This window comes from Erpetoichthys calabaricus, chromosome 4, assembly GCF_900747795.2.
Source record: "Erpetoichthys calabaricus chromosome 4, fErpCal1.3, whole genome shotgun sequence".
Taxonomy (NCBI): domain Eukaryota; kingdom Metazoa; phylum Chordata; class Cladistia; order Polypteriformes; family Polypteridae; genus Erpetoichthys; species Erpetoichthys calabaricus.
Genome location: NC_041397.2, coordinates 150,328,957 through 150,345,203, shown reverse-complemented (window position 1 = coordinate 150,345,203; position 16,247 = coordinate 150,328,957). Strand labels below are relative to the sequence as shown.

The 16,247-nt window shown below is 37.9% G+C and overlaps 1 protein-coding gene across 1 annotated transcript in view; it reads left to right on the top strand.

The window, feature by feature from the left end:
* Positions 1-16,247, top strand: part of gbe1b (glucan (1,4-alpha-), branching enzyme 1b) — a 1,026,151-nt gene that overhangs the window by 103 nt on the left and 1,009,801 nt on the right. Inside the window, exon 1 of the mRNA XM_051926986.1 lies at positions 1-219. This exon is cut by the window's left edge and continues 103 nt beyond it. Coding sequence (XP_051782946.1) covers positions 121-219 — 99 coding nt within the window. The 5' untranslated portion in view covers positions 1-120. The remainder of the gene's footprint in view (positions 220-16,247) is intronic.

The window sequence follows — 16,247 nt, the reverse complement described above, 5'->3', positions numbered from 1 at the left end:
GACAGGGTTAAACTTTGCCAGCCAAGTTCGTTTTAAAGACTCGCGCTGTTTTGTTTTAACAGTCTGTGGACTGCAGGATCGAGCTGACTCGGTGTGCGATTATTTCTGTCTGTGGAGAAGATGGCTGACACCGTGGATACTATTACTGTCCCTGGTTTGAATAACCTTTTTCAAATCGATCCTTACCTTAAACCCTACGAGAAAGACTTCAAAAGAAGGGTAATGATGATTTCTCCAAAATTTGGTAGTAAATAGTAAGAGAATGTATCTGGGCGGTGCTGTCACTTGGTTTAAGCGTACAAAGGAGATTTTAATAAGCCTTTTGAAGTTCAAACTTGTTTCCACGTGACTAGATATTATCATCCACAATTACACCCCCAGCTTGTACCCAAAATGTAAAGTTCTATTGAAATTTCTTGCAGGAGAGAGGTTTTTAAGCACAAGTGCATCGGATTTTCGGTTAACCTAGCGAAAAGGGCCAGATTTTTTGTATGAGTACCAGTTTTGAATCAGATGCTGCCTGCACTTGCAGTACCTGAGGATTTCAAATGGCAGAGTGAATTTTGAAGCTTTCGCATACATTAATACATTATCATTTTTTGCATACTTTAAGCACTGTAATACAGTCTTTTCTAATTAATGTCGACTAAAACTAATCCGTGATTTTAACGTGACCCCGTCTCTTTTAACTGGAAAGGGACTAGACGCGGCGATTACCTAATCCACAGGGGAGGTAGTGATGGTTATTTGACTTAATACCGCGTTGTTTTCTGGGTTTCGGAATAGAACACCACCTGCCATTCTACATCCTTGTGTTCTTTCAGTCGGTATGGGTTTGTGCCCTTGTTGCTTTAGATTTTTAGATACTTTCCCTCTAGTGTTCAATTGGAGCCCCTAACGCAGTTTGTTATTATGAGGCACAAACTAGTGTTCTCTTCTCAATGTAATGTCAGGTTCGTTCTGCGATATCGCTTATCCTTCTGAGCAGTTCATTCTTTTCTTCGTATTCAGCAGGACTCTTTTAGAAGAGCGAACTGTCTGTTAGGTACACTTAATTTATTTCTTTAACTTAAGTACCGCTTACACGTGTATAATCTGGTTGGCATTAATTTATCCTGTGATCAGACTGAATCGGTGTTTGGCAACAAGCCGGGTGGATTGTAGTCTTGTCCTACGGCGACTAACACTTTATTTGTGCACAATGTGCATTTATGGTGAAACGGTAACGACCATATCCCCACTCTCGGTGTAATGCACAAGCGCAAAAAAAATGGATGGGTGGAGGCGTCTCCTCCAGGATTGGGTCCACCTTTATACCCACTACAGGAGTACAGACATTTTCACCGCAGTCATTTATTATCTAGTTGATTTTTTTTCTTCTTTGCTTATTTACAGTTGTGATAGCTTAGAATACCGTTAACTGTTTAATTGTTGAGTAAGCCTAGTTCAGCATTGTGCAATTTCCTCCTTATGAAACGGCAAGGAAAGGCTAGTCCATATTGAGCTTATGCCAAGTATATGAACTCCCTCCCAAAGCCCCCCCCCCCCAAATATCACAAAACAGGCACTTGTAAAAATTATGCTGTTGTTTTACGGCAAACTGAAAATGTCGAATTATAGATTTTACTGAAATGTCTGTAGTTTCCTAGTTTTTATTTTTTATTTACAAGTTCGGAGCCTTGTAAATATGCAAAAGAATAAACTCAAACATCCTCTAGTGTAAATGCATAGACTTCTGTGAAGTTCTTGAAGTGCTTATTAATGTATTTTTATTTTTTTTGGAAATTAAAGTCAATAACCTTTGTTCAGTTTCTGTGATCTGTACATGTGCAGTCTATCATCTTTAAGGTCTTTTTCAAAATCTAGGAGGGCTGTATTCATCAGTGATTGAGGTGTCAAGGACCATTGCAGGACATTGAGAAGGGCTAGTATCAGCCGATTGTTGCTAAACAAGTAATATTCACAGATTCTCTAGGAGCTTTAACAGGTTTACACTATGATAAAAATGAATGGAACACTAACCTTAAGTTAAAGTGGAGACTAAGTGTGGATCATTCCAATCTTTTTTTTTTGGGGGGGGGGGGGGGGGGGAGATCTCGTTTTAAATAAAAGTGGAAGACTGTTTGATCAAGTAGAAATTAAGAATGTAAAACATTCATAAAAGTTGTACTGTTGAAGTAAAGTTAAACTGTCACAGTACAGATCGTTCATTTTGAAGGGAATCCAGAGGTGGTAATGTTGAATGTATTGGTTCTGCCCTGTCAATATTTATTCTAAAAAAAAAAAAAAAAAAGCTCTACACTAAATTGCTGTAACAATAACAAACTTGCTACGTTTCAAGGTCTCATACTTTTATTTCAAAAAGAAAAAGGCTTCATGAAAAAGATTTATCTAGCATTTCAGATTCTCCATAAAGGTTCTCTTAAAGTATATAAACATGTAGTATTTTAAGATTTTTTTTTTTTTTTTTCAAAAGAAAATTGGTATTTATTTTAATGTCATCTGCTTTTATTAAAAGCAAACTTGCAATGAAAAAATACATTGTTTTAATACACCAATTATAGCCGGTGTTATTTTGTAATAATCATAAACTTAAACTTTTTTTTTTGTTTTCTTACCTTTCTAAATGTGTAGCAATTTTAAGCTCCTCGATGTAATGTAACTTGTTTGGAGCTTATGTGCTCAACTTTTGTACATGTTAACCTATATGTTTGCTGTTGCCGAGAGTAAGCTAAAGGACAGGGACTGCTACCATTTTAATGTTAATTTTCTTTGTAATCTATTCAATATTTACTGGTTAGATTGCATACATTTGGCTGCCTGTTAAAGTAGGCTTCAGAAATTCTACAGTTTCCCATTGGAATTGGTTAAGGTATCAGTTACAATTATTGTATATATGTTTTTTTATAAGAACATTAATTAAAACCATTTGTGCATCTCTATTCTTGTAAGCATTCTACTGCTGAGTACTGTTGAGTGATGAACCCAAACATCCATGTGGCTCAAAAAGAAGGTTGCATAAATTTTTAAACCTGATCAGAGATGGTAGGTACAGTTACAACATACGTATTTTTGACATCTGCTAGGATGCCACATATGAACTTAAGTCAGTTACTTGAGCAGTGAAATTTTCTTTAGTATACCTTGAGAGTTCAGTTTTTTTTTTTTTTTTTATATAAATGAGAGATGCAGTATTTTTTAATTGCTGGCAATAAATAAGTATAACATTAATTTTTCAAATTTTATTTACTATATGGACATTCAGGTGCATTAATCAAAAATGAATTGCAGCCACTTTAGTTAGTTTAGTTTTATCCTGAGATAATTTCAACCATAGCTCACTTATCCTAAATTGCTTTCAGCAATCTTTTATGCAGTCCATAACAAATTTGTTTTTGAAATTGGAGATACAATCTTATAGTAAACACTTAAGGCAGTGGTCGGTGAATCGGAGTAAAAACAAAAATCTCGGGGGTAACGGAGACTCATTTAACCTAAATAAAAATTATATACATTTATAAAAAATGAAATGTGAAAACATTTATTTTAGTAATTTTTAAGCTTTTACATGACTGCTGAAACTAGCTTTGTACAGTCATCCCTCACAGTGCCGTGCCGGCGTACATGTATGCTACATTTGCATATTCTGGTGTCTGATTTTGTAACTGCATGAACAGCGTACGGGAGCGTAGCGAGGTGTTCGAATACTGATATGGTCACACATGTTGCTGATTATATGTATGCCATTCTAACCTAGTCGTTTTGCACACCTATGTAATATTTGTGGTTAAAATTTTGACGAGCAAGGTAACAATGTTTTATTTAACAAAAGTTAAACTACTAAAAAATGAAAGGCCTTAATTTAACTGACGTATGCTCAACAAATAACCACGGATGATTTCTGCCTTTCAGATGACTTCAAATAGTAAGAGAATATACCATGAAGAGTTCTTCAATTATGGGTTCACACAAATAGAAGACAAGGAAATAATGAAACCACAGTGTGTTGTATGTTTGAAAGTACTCACTGCAGAATCTTTCAAAAAGAGTCCGTTAAAGAAGCACCTGGATAATTTACATTCACATCTGTCTTCCAAGCCGCGGGAATATTTTGTAAATTTAGAAAAGTCTGCCAAAAGACAGACTGGACAGCAACTTGAGAGGCACATTTGATCAACATTCAGCAGCAAAGGCTCGGTTTGAAGTAGCCTGGTTGATTGCTCGAAACAAGATACCACATACAATTGGTCAGGAATTAATTAAACCAGCAGCTTTGACAATGGCAGAGATCATGTGTGGTCAGAAAGAGGCAGTGAAACTGAATTCAGTGCCCTTGTCTGCAAAAGTAGTAAAAAAGAGAATTTCTATTTTAGCAAAAAATGTGAGGGAACAAGTTATTTCTTCAATAAAAGAAGAGTAAATATTTTGCTTTGGCGAAAAGTAATAATCCAGAAATTGAAATTACTCGCTGTATGATCCATCGCCAAGCACTTCTTGTTAAGCATTTGGAACCTGTACTGGAAACTGTCATGCATGACGTTAAGGTTGTTAATTTTGTCAAACAACATGCACTTAACACACGCCTATTTCATGAATTATGTGAAGATGGTGAGGCTGAATATACAGACGTACTCTACCACACAGAAGTAAGATGGCTTTCTCATGGGAATGTTTTGAATCAAATGTGGGATTTGAAAACTGAACTTGAAATTTTCCTCACTGATAAAAAGCATATTCTTGCAGACAAGTTCACAAACACCTCGTGGGTTGCACATCTTGCATATTTAACAGACGTTTTTGAGCATGTGAATGCACTGAACAAAGAATTGCAGGGAAAAAAATATATTTTGTCTGGCTGAAATGATGTTGATATCAATGTTTGGATCAAAGCTTCAATATTGGAGACCAAAAATACAAGGGAACAAGATAGCTGCATTTCCAAAGTTAGGTTTGATTTGGAATTTTCTGAAAATATTACTTTTGATGACATCAAAGATACAGTTAAGACATCTTGCAAAACTCGGAGTGGTTCTCAAATTATTTTCCTGATGTTGATTTAAGTACTATCAGTTGGGTTGTTGATCCCTTTAAATGTGAAATAGCTGAAATACCAGAAGAACTTCGATCCAATAATGAAGCGTGTATTGAATTTGTGAATAAAACCAGCCTCATCTTTTTGGATGACAACTGCTGCAAAAGCTTTCAATATCGCACATGAAGAGGCGGTCAAAAGGTTGTTGCCTTTCGCAACAACTTATCTTTTGCGAACAAGGGTTTTCCACATTAATGAATATTAAAACAAAGCAAAGAAATCGTCTGAATTGCGAAAACGATATTCAAATCGCTCTTGCCCCCAAAACTCCCAATTTTGATCTCATTGTTTCAGAAATGAAACCGTATCATTTCTCAAAATGTGTGTGAATTGCATTTTTTTTTGTTCATTACCTTGTTTATTTTGTTAAATATTTTTCACTTTAGCAGAGTTTTTTTTATATTTTATGTACATTCTTCAATATTTCATATTGGTGCAATAAAATATATTTTAATTTTGAACAGATTTTGATTTTTCCCTTTCAAATCCCAGGGGTAATGTTAGAAAAAAACAAATTTTGGAGTAATGGCTAGAAAAGTTTGCTGACCCCTGACAAAAAAAGCTAAGAACTAGGCTGTAAAAAGAATACTCAAATCTGTATCGGCAGTTACTCAGTGTAATTCTTATGGAGGAAAAACATAGAGAGGTTAAAGCCTGATGATAATAATCACAACCACAGAAACTCATTCAGCAGGAACGAATGTGGCATGTCGACAGAGGTACATGTGGGGCTCGACACCTATACTTCACGCGACAAGTGCTCCAGTGGACACTACGCAAGCTTTATACTGTTCATACTTATGCACGTTGCCTTGCGCCCTGTGTTAGCTGGGATTGGCTCCAACACAGGGCAGACCCCTGTGACCCTGTAGTTAGGATATAGCGGGTTGGATGATGGAGGGATACTTATGTGTGTACTTTATGTAAATTTGGAAGATTCCACCAGGTGGCGGTGCGAGCTATCCTCATAGTGAGAACCGGTTTGGCTTTGCTGTGTTGTGTATTGCCTGAAACTCCCATTAATTCCGAGGACATCTTGCCACAACATCTCTGAAAAGGATGTTTTTAATGATTAAATCCATCAATCCAGGGATGCGCCTATTCCTGCAAGCATTGGGCACGAGACAGAAACACTCCCTGGACGGGGCATCCGCTCATCTCAAGGTGAACACAAGTGCGCGCACACACATTAGCATCATTTTAGTGTCCCCAAATCTTCATGTCTTTAGAAGGAAACCAGAGCACACTGTGGAAACCCACTAGAAAAACATGCAAACTGCAGGCACGGAACACAAGGGGTGTGACTTCCAGCATGGCAGACCATGCCGCCACAACTTGTTGGACCGTGGGAGGAAACCGGAGTGCCCGGAGGAAACCCATGCAGACACGGGGAGAACATGCAAACTCCACGCAGGGAGGACCCGGGAAGAGAACCCGGGTCTCCTAACTGTGAGGTAGCAGCGCTACCACTGTGCCACCGTGCCGCCCGTTATTAACAGTATTCATTATTTAAATGAAGTTAATGACTTATCTGTAAAATGTAACATACTTTAATGCTTTTCATCATAAAAGTGAGATCAAGTATAAAGCTAAGGATTCTAAATGTGCAGAGAGTTGGAATATCCTAAATTAAATGTAATGTGTTCTGTGTGGCGATTACTGCTGTCGGGTCAGGAGAAAGCCCCAGAAGCACGTAGCGATTAACTGGGTTGGTTTTAAGATGATGTTTACGATGGTCTACTTTTAATGATAAAGCAAACTACGAGGTTAAAGTGGACATTTCGAGATTAAAGCTGAAATATCCACTTTAATCACAAAATACACTTTTTCACCATGTCCTTAATTTTTTTTTTTTTTCTCTGTGCCTCAAAGCGGCTTTCGGTCACATGTAGATAGTAAACCGTGACTCTGACGTCTCATGCTGACTTTGGTCACACTGCTCCCTCCCGATATTTTTTATATTTGCTGGTGGTGCAACTCGCACACATGTACGTCACGTTAATTTCTGATGACGTGCTCCGAGGATGCGCAAAATGAACGCTGGGAACGCATGACAGTCATGATGCATATGTGTTCTGAGGGTGAAGTATAAATGAGCCCTAGGTCTTCATTTTTTTTTTTTTTTTTGCCACCACTCTTGTTAGATTGAGATTATTGAGAGATGGGTGTCTTGCTTAAAAGTCAATCTTTTCGTTTTTGCGGTGAGACCTTGGTTAAGAGCAGGGGGATGTCTCCTGAGGGCATCATGATGCTAAGAACATATTTAACTCCATCTTAAAGTTTTAACAAATGTTGATATTGTAAGTTCCAATAAGTTACTAACATGGTCATCACTGTGCAGAACCACTGTTACTCACTAAAGAGATTTAAGCACTTGCAGCACAAATTCGATTACTTATCTCTGTAATAAGTTCTCCGATCCTGACATCACAGAATTTTGATTTGGTTTGGTAAAGCCAAGTTGCCCTCGTTGGGAAGGATGTGTTGATGATTGTTGTCTTGCACAGCCTGTTCTATGGCTGTATTTTGTTGTGTGCTTCTCCTCTGTGCTACAAGTTTGTAATACTGCATTCTTTATGTCCCTGCTGTTCCATGCAATGAAATGTCAAGGTTGTGTATGGCTGTGTCATAAATGCAGTCGATGATTGTACATAGTGATTGCAGCCTTGTTTATCATTTGAATAACAGTTTTCCTGTGTCTTAATTCTTCTCAATCCTTTCTGTTATGGCATTTGATGTTCAGTCTCGGTTAACAATATTTTTGTGCAAACATTGGCGTGATTCACATAACTGATGGACAAGATCGTGCTTTCTAACTGAAATCCATTTGACACAATTGTTGATAATTCAATATACAGTGCATCCGGAAAGTATTCACAGCGCATCACTTTTTCCACATTTTGTTATTTTACACCCTTATTCCAAAATGGATTAAATTCATTTTTTTCCTCAGAATTCTACACACAACACCCCGTAATGATAACGTGAAACAAGTTTACTTGAGGTTTTTGCAAATTTATTAAAAATAAAAAAATTGAGAACGCACATGTACATAAGTATTCACAGCCTTTGCCGTGAAGCTCGAAATTGAGCTCAGGTGCATCCTGTTTTCCCCTGATCATCCTTGAGATGTTTCTGCAGCTTAATTGGAGTCCACCTGTGGTAAATTCAGTTGATTGGACATGATTTGGAAAGGCACACACCTGTCTATATAAGGTCCCACAGTTGACAGTTCATGTCAGAGCACAAACCAAGCATGAAGTCAAAGGAATTGTCTATAGACCTCCGAGACAGGATTGTCTCGAAGGCACATATCTGGGGAAGGTTACAGAAAAATTTCTGCTGCTTTGAAGGTCCCAATGAGCACAGTGGCCTCCATCATCCGTAAGTGGAAGAAGTTCGAAACCACCAGGACTCTTCCTAGAGCTGGCCGGCCATCTAAACTAAGCAATCGGGGGAGAAGGGCCTTAGTCAGGGAGGTGACCAAGAACCCGATGGTCACTCTGTCACCGCTCCAGAGGTCCTCTGTGGAGAGAGGAGAACCTTCCAGAAGGACAACCATCTCTACATCAATCCACCAATCGGGCCTGTATGGTAGAGTGGCCAGACGGAAGCCACTCCTTAGTAAAAGGCACATGGTAGCCTGCCTGGAGTTTGCCAAAAGGCACCTGAAGGACTCTCAGACCCTGAGAAAGAAAATTCTCTGGTCTGATGAGACAAAGATTGAACTCTTTGGTGTGAATGCCAGGCGTCACGTTTGGAGGAAACCTGGCACCATCTCTACAGTGAAGCATGGTGGTGGCAGCATCATGCTGTGGGGATGTTTTTCAGCGGCAGGAACTGGGAAACTAGTCAGGATAAAGGGAAAGATGACTGCAGCAATGTACAGAGACATCCTGGATGAAAACCTGCTCCAGAGCGCTCTTGACCTCAGACTGGGGCGACGGTTCATCTTTCAGCAGGACAACGACACTAAGCACACAGCCAAGATATCAAAGGAGTGGCTTCAGGACAACTCTGTGAATGTCCTTGAGTGGCCCAGCCAGAGCCCAGACTTGAATCCGATTGAACATCTCTGGAGAGATCTTAAAATGGCTGTGCACCGACGCTTCCCATCCAGCCTGATGGAGCTTGAGAGGTGCTGCAAAGAGGAATGGGCGAAACTGGCCAAGGATAGTTGTGCCAAGCTTGTGGCATCATATTCAACAAGATTTGAGGCTGTAATTGCTGCCAAAGGTGCATCGACAAAGTATTGAGCAAAGGCTGTGAATACTTATGTATATGTGATTTCTCAGTTTTTTTATTTTTAATAAATATGCAAAAACCTCAAACTTTTTTCACGTTGTCATTATGGGGTGTTGTGTGCAGAATTCTGAGGAAAAAAATGAATGTAATCCATTTTGGAATAAGGCTATAACATAACAAAAGGTGGAAAAAGTGATGCGCTGTGAATACTTTCTGGATGCACTGTAATTCTAAACTTTGTCTAGCTACTATCTTACCAGATCGCACATTCCATTACTACCTCCTCTTCCTATGATAGCACAAGTTTACATGTTATTTTAGAGTGACTTGTCACACTGTTCTGTTACAGACTTGCTGCACACACAGTAGTTTAATTTGCTTCTGTGCATAATTTACTTTTGGGTGAAACTAACAGATGATGGCATCATCACAATATGAAAGTGTTAATTAATCTTATTTTTATTTCTGAACTTGTACCAAAATGGGATAAAACGGGCAGTAAAATTTGAAGTGTATTTTTTTTCTATTCTGTCTTGATCAGCAGGCAGATTTTTTTTCTTTTCATTCAATTATTCAGAAATTTGTACTGAATATTCAAGTATTGAGTGGGGAAAAAGTGGAAAATGGGCAAGGGAGTGACTAAATACCTGTGCCGCCACCACCACCTAATCAAAGCACCATGATGACCCCACATTGATGGATTAAAGGCCAGAAGTCCATGTGACCATCATCAAGTCCTTCCATGAGGACTGATCATTTATGTTCGGTAGAATGCCTAGAGGGGGCTGGGTGGTCTCCTGGCCAGGAACCCCTGCAGATTTTTTGTTTTTTCTGTCCTCCCTGGCCATCGGACCTTACTTTTATTCTATGTTAATTAGTGTTCTCTTATTTTAATTCTTTTTTTTCTCTCTTCATCATGTAAAGCACTTTGAGCTACATTATTTGTATGAAAATGTGCTATATAAATAAATGTTGTTGTTGTAGTAAATACACAACCTGGCTTCCCGTAGAAGATTACAGCTAAAACATTATTTGTAACTCTTTTTAAATTCTACATATATTTATGAAACAGTTCTCAAGGCATGTTTTGGTTTCCTTTGGACTGTTTTATTACAATTTAAATATAAGTTAAGTTCAAGTTCTGATTCTATGATGCTTAAAGCTTGAAAGTTGATTTAAGCATTGTGTGTTTGTGCAAATGTAGCTAAATATGTGTAAATATTTCAAAAAAATTCTTACTACCTTATTCTGAAGACCACAATCCACTTTGTAACTCCCTTAGTAACAGTAATAAATCTGGTGCTGACCTGCTTATATAATGAGTTAAATTCAACTTTTCCTCTCCAACCAAATGTGTAGCAGTTCATAGCAGCTGCACTACCTGAGAAAGTAGCACAATCAAATTAGCATAAGCATGCTCATTTGGGTTTAGAAACATTTTCTAAATGAAATTCCATTACTATTCTAATTATTACTATTGTACAATTCTAATTCCAGTACATAGGTGAAATATAGGAAAATCTAGTATTAAACATTTTTCTGCTCTTTCTATGCATGTTCTTGGTGCCACAGAGTTTGTTGTTAGTTGGTGTGTATTTTTGGACTAGGGGGAATAATATAAACGAGAATTATTTAGCACATGAGCGCTTATGCCAGTGATTACAAGTTCAGTTACAATTGGACTCTATTTGCATGTTGTGTCTTGAGCATGGATTGACCAGTCCTATGCAGACCTCTGTTGGGACCTTATCTTGGATTAAAGGAATTTCCATCTGCTCAGATGTTTAGGATAGTACTTCAAGTACATATCAAAAGTCTTGTGCTATCCCCTTTTGTATAATCACCGCGTACAAGAGTAACCTAGATTTTCATTTATCCCACAATTCCAAAAAAACCTCCTCTCTGAAAACCACCTTGAATATCCTTTGTGATAAGGCTGTTTATTTCTGTTGGGTTTAAAACCAATGTTAAAACTATGCTGAGGCTGAGCATTGGAATGCACGATCTTCCTGATTTTTGTGTGAGTGTCTATGGCCATATTTCACTAATGGGGTGATAAAATGTGAAGATATGTGGTGATGACCTCCAACAATTAAGAAATACATAAGTAGGTGATTTTACTTATAGGCTGTTTATGGTAATGTGTAAAGTATTTTTACAATAAGAAATTTCATTGCACCAATCAACACTGGCAAAATGTTATTATTTTAATGATTTGCAAGGTACTGCTTGCTTGTTGGTACTGTCCTAAAACATATCTGCTTGAGCCACAATAAAACTGTGCAAACAAAAGAAGGGGATTGTCTTTAAAGTGTAAGTAAAGCATTATTGGCTGTTGTGAGTCTCATTAGACCAGGTAACATTTTTTTCCAGTCTTTTTTTTGTCTAGTTTTGGTGAGCCCATGCAAATTTTTGCCTGTCCTTTAGCTCATAGGACTGACACCCAGTGTGGTCTTTTGCTGCTGTAGCCCATCTGCTTCAAGGTTTGATGTGCTGTGCATTCAGAGATACTTTTTTGAATACCTCAGTTGTAATGAGTGGTTATTTTGAGTTGACTTTCTATCAGCTTTTTCAGTGTGACCATTCTATTCTGACCTCTAGCATCAACAAGGCATTTTCACCCAGATAACTGCTGCTCACTGGACACTTTTTTTTTTTTTCCTCTTCCCTTTTTCAGGCCATTCTCTTTAAAACCTAGAATTGGTTATGTGTAAAAATCCCAGTAGATAAGCAGTTTCTGAAAAGCTCAGACCAGCATGTCTGGCACCAACAACCATGCCATGTTCAAAGTCAGTTATTTCATTTTTCTTCCCCATTCTGAATCTGTTTAACTTCGGTAGTTCACCTTGACAATGCCCACATACCTAACTACAGTACTTTGAGTTGCTACCACACGATTGGCTGATTGAATATTTGCATTAACAAACAGTTGAATTGGCGTACCTAATAACGTGGGTCAGTGAGTGTACATGTGAACTCATTTTTCTTTCACATCAGACACATTTGAGTTTTAGTAGGCAGAGAGAGACTAGAACCAACTGCTCCATCTCGTCTTTTTGCAGTGAACTCTCTGGCTTTTGGCGTTTTTAATTAGACGTTTAACTTTTTTTTGGGGGGGAGGAAGATAAGTCCCTGTTCTTGCGGACCCTGTACCTCTTCTCTGTGTTGGGATTTTCCTAATAGTTGCAATTCTTGAACAATCGGGATAATGAATCTATATAAATGGACTACCAGGTCTTGAGTTTAAGCATAAGATTTCGGGAGTTTTGACGATTTGTTTAAAAAAAATCTTGCATGGTTTAATTTAATTATGTAGGACAATCCTGCTGTGTTATGGGATGGGAGAATTTTGTTGCCATTTTTTATCAAAGAATGAAATAATTGCATATGTAAAGCATGCATTAGGAGTGCAACAATATGACCAGTCATCAGTGACTTAAAATCTGTTCAATTTTAATGAACATAATTCATGTAAATGAGAACGCAGCTGAGTGAATGATAGAGATTAAATTTGAATTAATCTTATGAATATCATAAACAGGGCTACAGTTAAGCCTATTCAGCCAATCCTTAATGCTTGGGTTGAATGACAAGTTTCAAACCTTTAAACTAGCTTTGTACCCGAGGTTAGTGTACAGGTGCACTCCAAAATGAAGTGTATTTTGTTAGTGTTTTAAAACCTCCAAATTTGCTAGATGTTCTTGTAGCTCATATTTGAAGTATAAGGCAAATCTAATAATAAGATGTCATGGCTCAGTACTAACTTCTTTTAAAAGTGAATTGCATAGTGTTCCAACCAGGTATCCATTATGGTTGCTGAAACTGACAATATTTTTGGCAGCTATAGTTTGAGTAATTAAGATGCTATGCAATTATACATAAGAGAAATGAGTGCAAATAACAAAAGTGAAATCAAGCTGTGTTCATAGAGGTTGAAGGGAATGTGATTAGAAACTAGGGTAAAAAGTCTTGTAAGGCTGTGTTCTTCCCTTTGGTGGCATTGCAGGAAAGGGAAAAAAGCAGTATGCAGATTGGTTCATGGTATAATCTTATTCTTGCCAGCCTCCTGTGGCTCAAATGTGGACGAGAAACACTGGTTTAGGTGCATGTGTCTGTATGATTAGCACTGTACTCAGGGCTACCAACAAAGGCACTCTCCCCATCCCTGTAACCCAGCACTGGAAGAAGTTGGTATGAAAATAAACCTTTGTGGGGCAATCGCAACAGAAGGCTGGAAAAGATGGGTGAATTGTAGCACAAAAACCTCAATCTAGTGTACAAAGATGTAAGGTTTCCCTGTGTCTTTAGGGGAACCGAAGTTTAGTTTCAAGGGCTGGCATGAAAAAATTTGAAAGTAAACCTTTGGATGAGTACATGATATGTTCAGTCGTGGCCAAAAGTTTTGAGAATGACACAGGTATTTGTTTTCACAAAGTTTGCTGCTTCAGTGTTTTTAGATCTTTTTGTCAGATGTTTCTATGGTATACTGAAGTATAATTATAAGCATGTCAAGTTTCAAAGGCTTTTATTGACAATTGCATTAAGTTTATGCAAAGAGTCAATATTTGCAGTGTTGGCCCCTCTTTTTCAAGACCTCTGCAATTCGCCCTGGCATGCTGTCAATCAATTTTTGGTCTAAATTCTTACTGATGGCAACCCATTCTTGCATAATCAATGCTTGGAGTTTGTCAGAATTTGTGGGTTTTTGTTTGTCCATGTGCCTCTTGAGGATTGACCAAGTTCTCAATGGCACTAAAGTCTGGGGAGTTTTCGGGCCATGGACCCAAAATATTCGATGTCCTCGTGTCCCTGTGTTAACGAGAGGATTATTGAAATGATGTTCGCATCTCCTTTTTGTGGCTGGGCTGAAATGAAGTGGAAATGTTTTTTTTTTTTTTTGGGGGGGTTGTTAATTTCCATGGCATAGAGGGAGTATCAAATATATGCAAGTATATACAAATTGCCATCATGAAAACTGAGGCAGCAAACTTTGAAAGTATTTGTGTCATTCTCAAAACTTTTGTCCATGACTGTACATAGTTAAATTTGTTTACTTGTTGCCTCAAACTGATGTGTGTATTTATATATAAAAAAAACACTGCAATGTTTGTTTTGAGAGACTAAGTACAAAAGACTAAATGCTTCCGAAAAGGGACACCCTGTTTCCACACATTGGGACACCTTGTGCTGAACAATACAACTTTGCAATACTATGGGGTATGACATCTTAACTTGGCACAGTGATAATTGACAGATTAGAGCACAAAAGAAAATTAATTTCAGGGTTGTACAGCTTAATGTGTTGGTTATGTACTGTAACATTAGTTTGTGAGAAATCCTTAAAGCACCCACTTTTGTTTACACCAATATCCACTAAATAAAGCAGTTTTTTTATTATATAAATACTTTAGAAATTTGAAGTGTTGTTCTCTCTCCTCTTCAGCCATTTGCAGCTCCTTTTATTACATAAAAAGGTCATATCTGTTTTTGTGTATGCAGTTTAGATGCAACAAGGTCAAAACCCCCTTATGCATAAAGGGTTAAAGCTTTATTTTTAGTTCACCAGCCTATCTGGATTTAACACTAGAATTACCAGAGTCTACGAAAAAACTCGTAGATCCGGCCCACCTTAAAACCGTTCTCACCTCTCTTTTGTCTTCTAAATGTGCCGATTAAGAGGAGCAGCGAGCAGCCGGCTATTCCATCCCCCACCGTCGCAGAACGTTCACTAAGTTTTCCCAGCTCAAGGCTTGTTTGATTATCTGGGAGTGACTGAACTGCTGGAGTTCTAGAATGAACATAATAGATCGCTATTTGGAATACATGCATTTCATGCGTGTTCCGTTTCTACAGTAATCTGTGTAAACACATTGCTAAAACAAACTTTTTCATATTTTAGTAATAAATGTTACAAAATGTAGGCATAAACTATAGAATCTGTGAAGCCTGAAGTCCAAACATCAAATAAACATTTTCACAAAAGGTTCAAGGATGCTACAACAGCTTCCGTGGCTACAGAGACGTGAGTTCGATTCCCAGCGTTGAAGAAAGTGTTTTTTTTTTTTTCCCTCAAATGGACATTGAATTTATAAATTGGTATGCACTGTAAATCGTTATCTTTAAAATGTCAATCGCGGTTATTTCTGTTGATTAATTCATGCTTTTTTACTTCGAGTCGGGAGCTTTTTCTGGTTATTCAGCTTCTGATCTGACTCAAACAGCGCCAGTATAACTTCACACCCGATCTGACGCTGTTCGTTTTCAAATAATATTGCATTACTTCGACGATGTTTTCTGATTGGTACTATTCGCGTCATAAAATGATTTCTTCAAAACGTCACATATATTTGTCTCTTTTTTTTTTTAAAATGTGCTTTGTAGCATGCAGCAACTGGCCACCTGCATGTTCTTGCGCACACTGAATAAGACAGCGCTATATGCAATCATCAGATTCAAATGTTAACAGTTATATAGCACAGAATGGAAATCAGCAGTTCTTAGCATTGCACCACGCAAGCTGTCATATCAACCGCCTACTGTAACTTGCTTTCTTTTTTTCTTCGGTTATAGTCTTGAATAAAAGTGCACTTGTTTTGTTATACTTTTACATCAACATATGTTCCTGTGTTTGAGCTACATGGGCATGCTCAAAAAATACACGTATAATGCCACGAAAAGTGCATGCAGACACTTCAGTACACTGCAGAGCTTTAGCGCGTCTTTATGTGAAAACAGCAGTATCAGATGGGGAGTGTCTGATGATTGCATATAGTGCTGAAGTTACTGCTCTTTACTATGCTTTCCTCTGCATGTCCTGGAGTACAAAAGAAACCGCATACAGCTACACGTGGGGACTGGCAATATTGGGGGGGAAAAAAACACGTGGTCGTATGTATCGTGATACACTGCA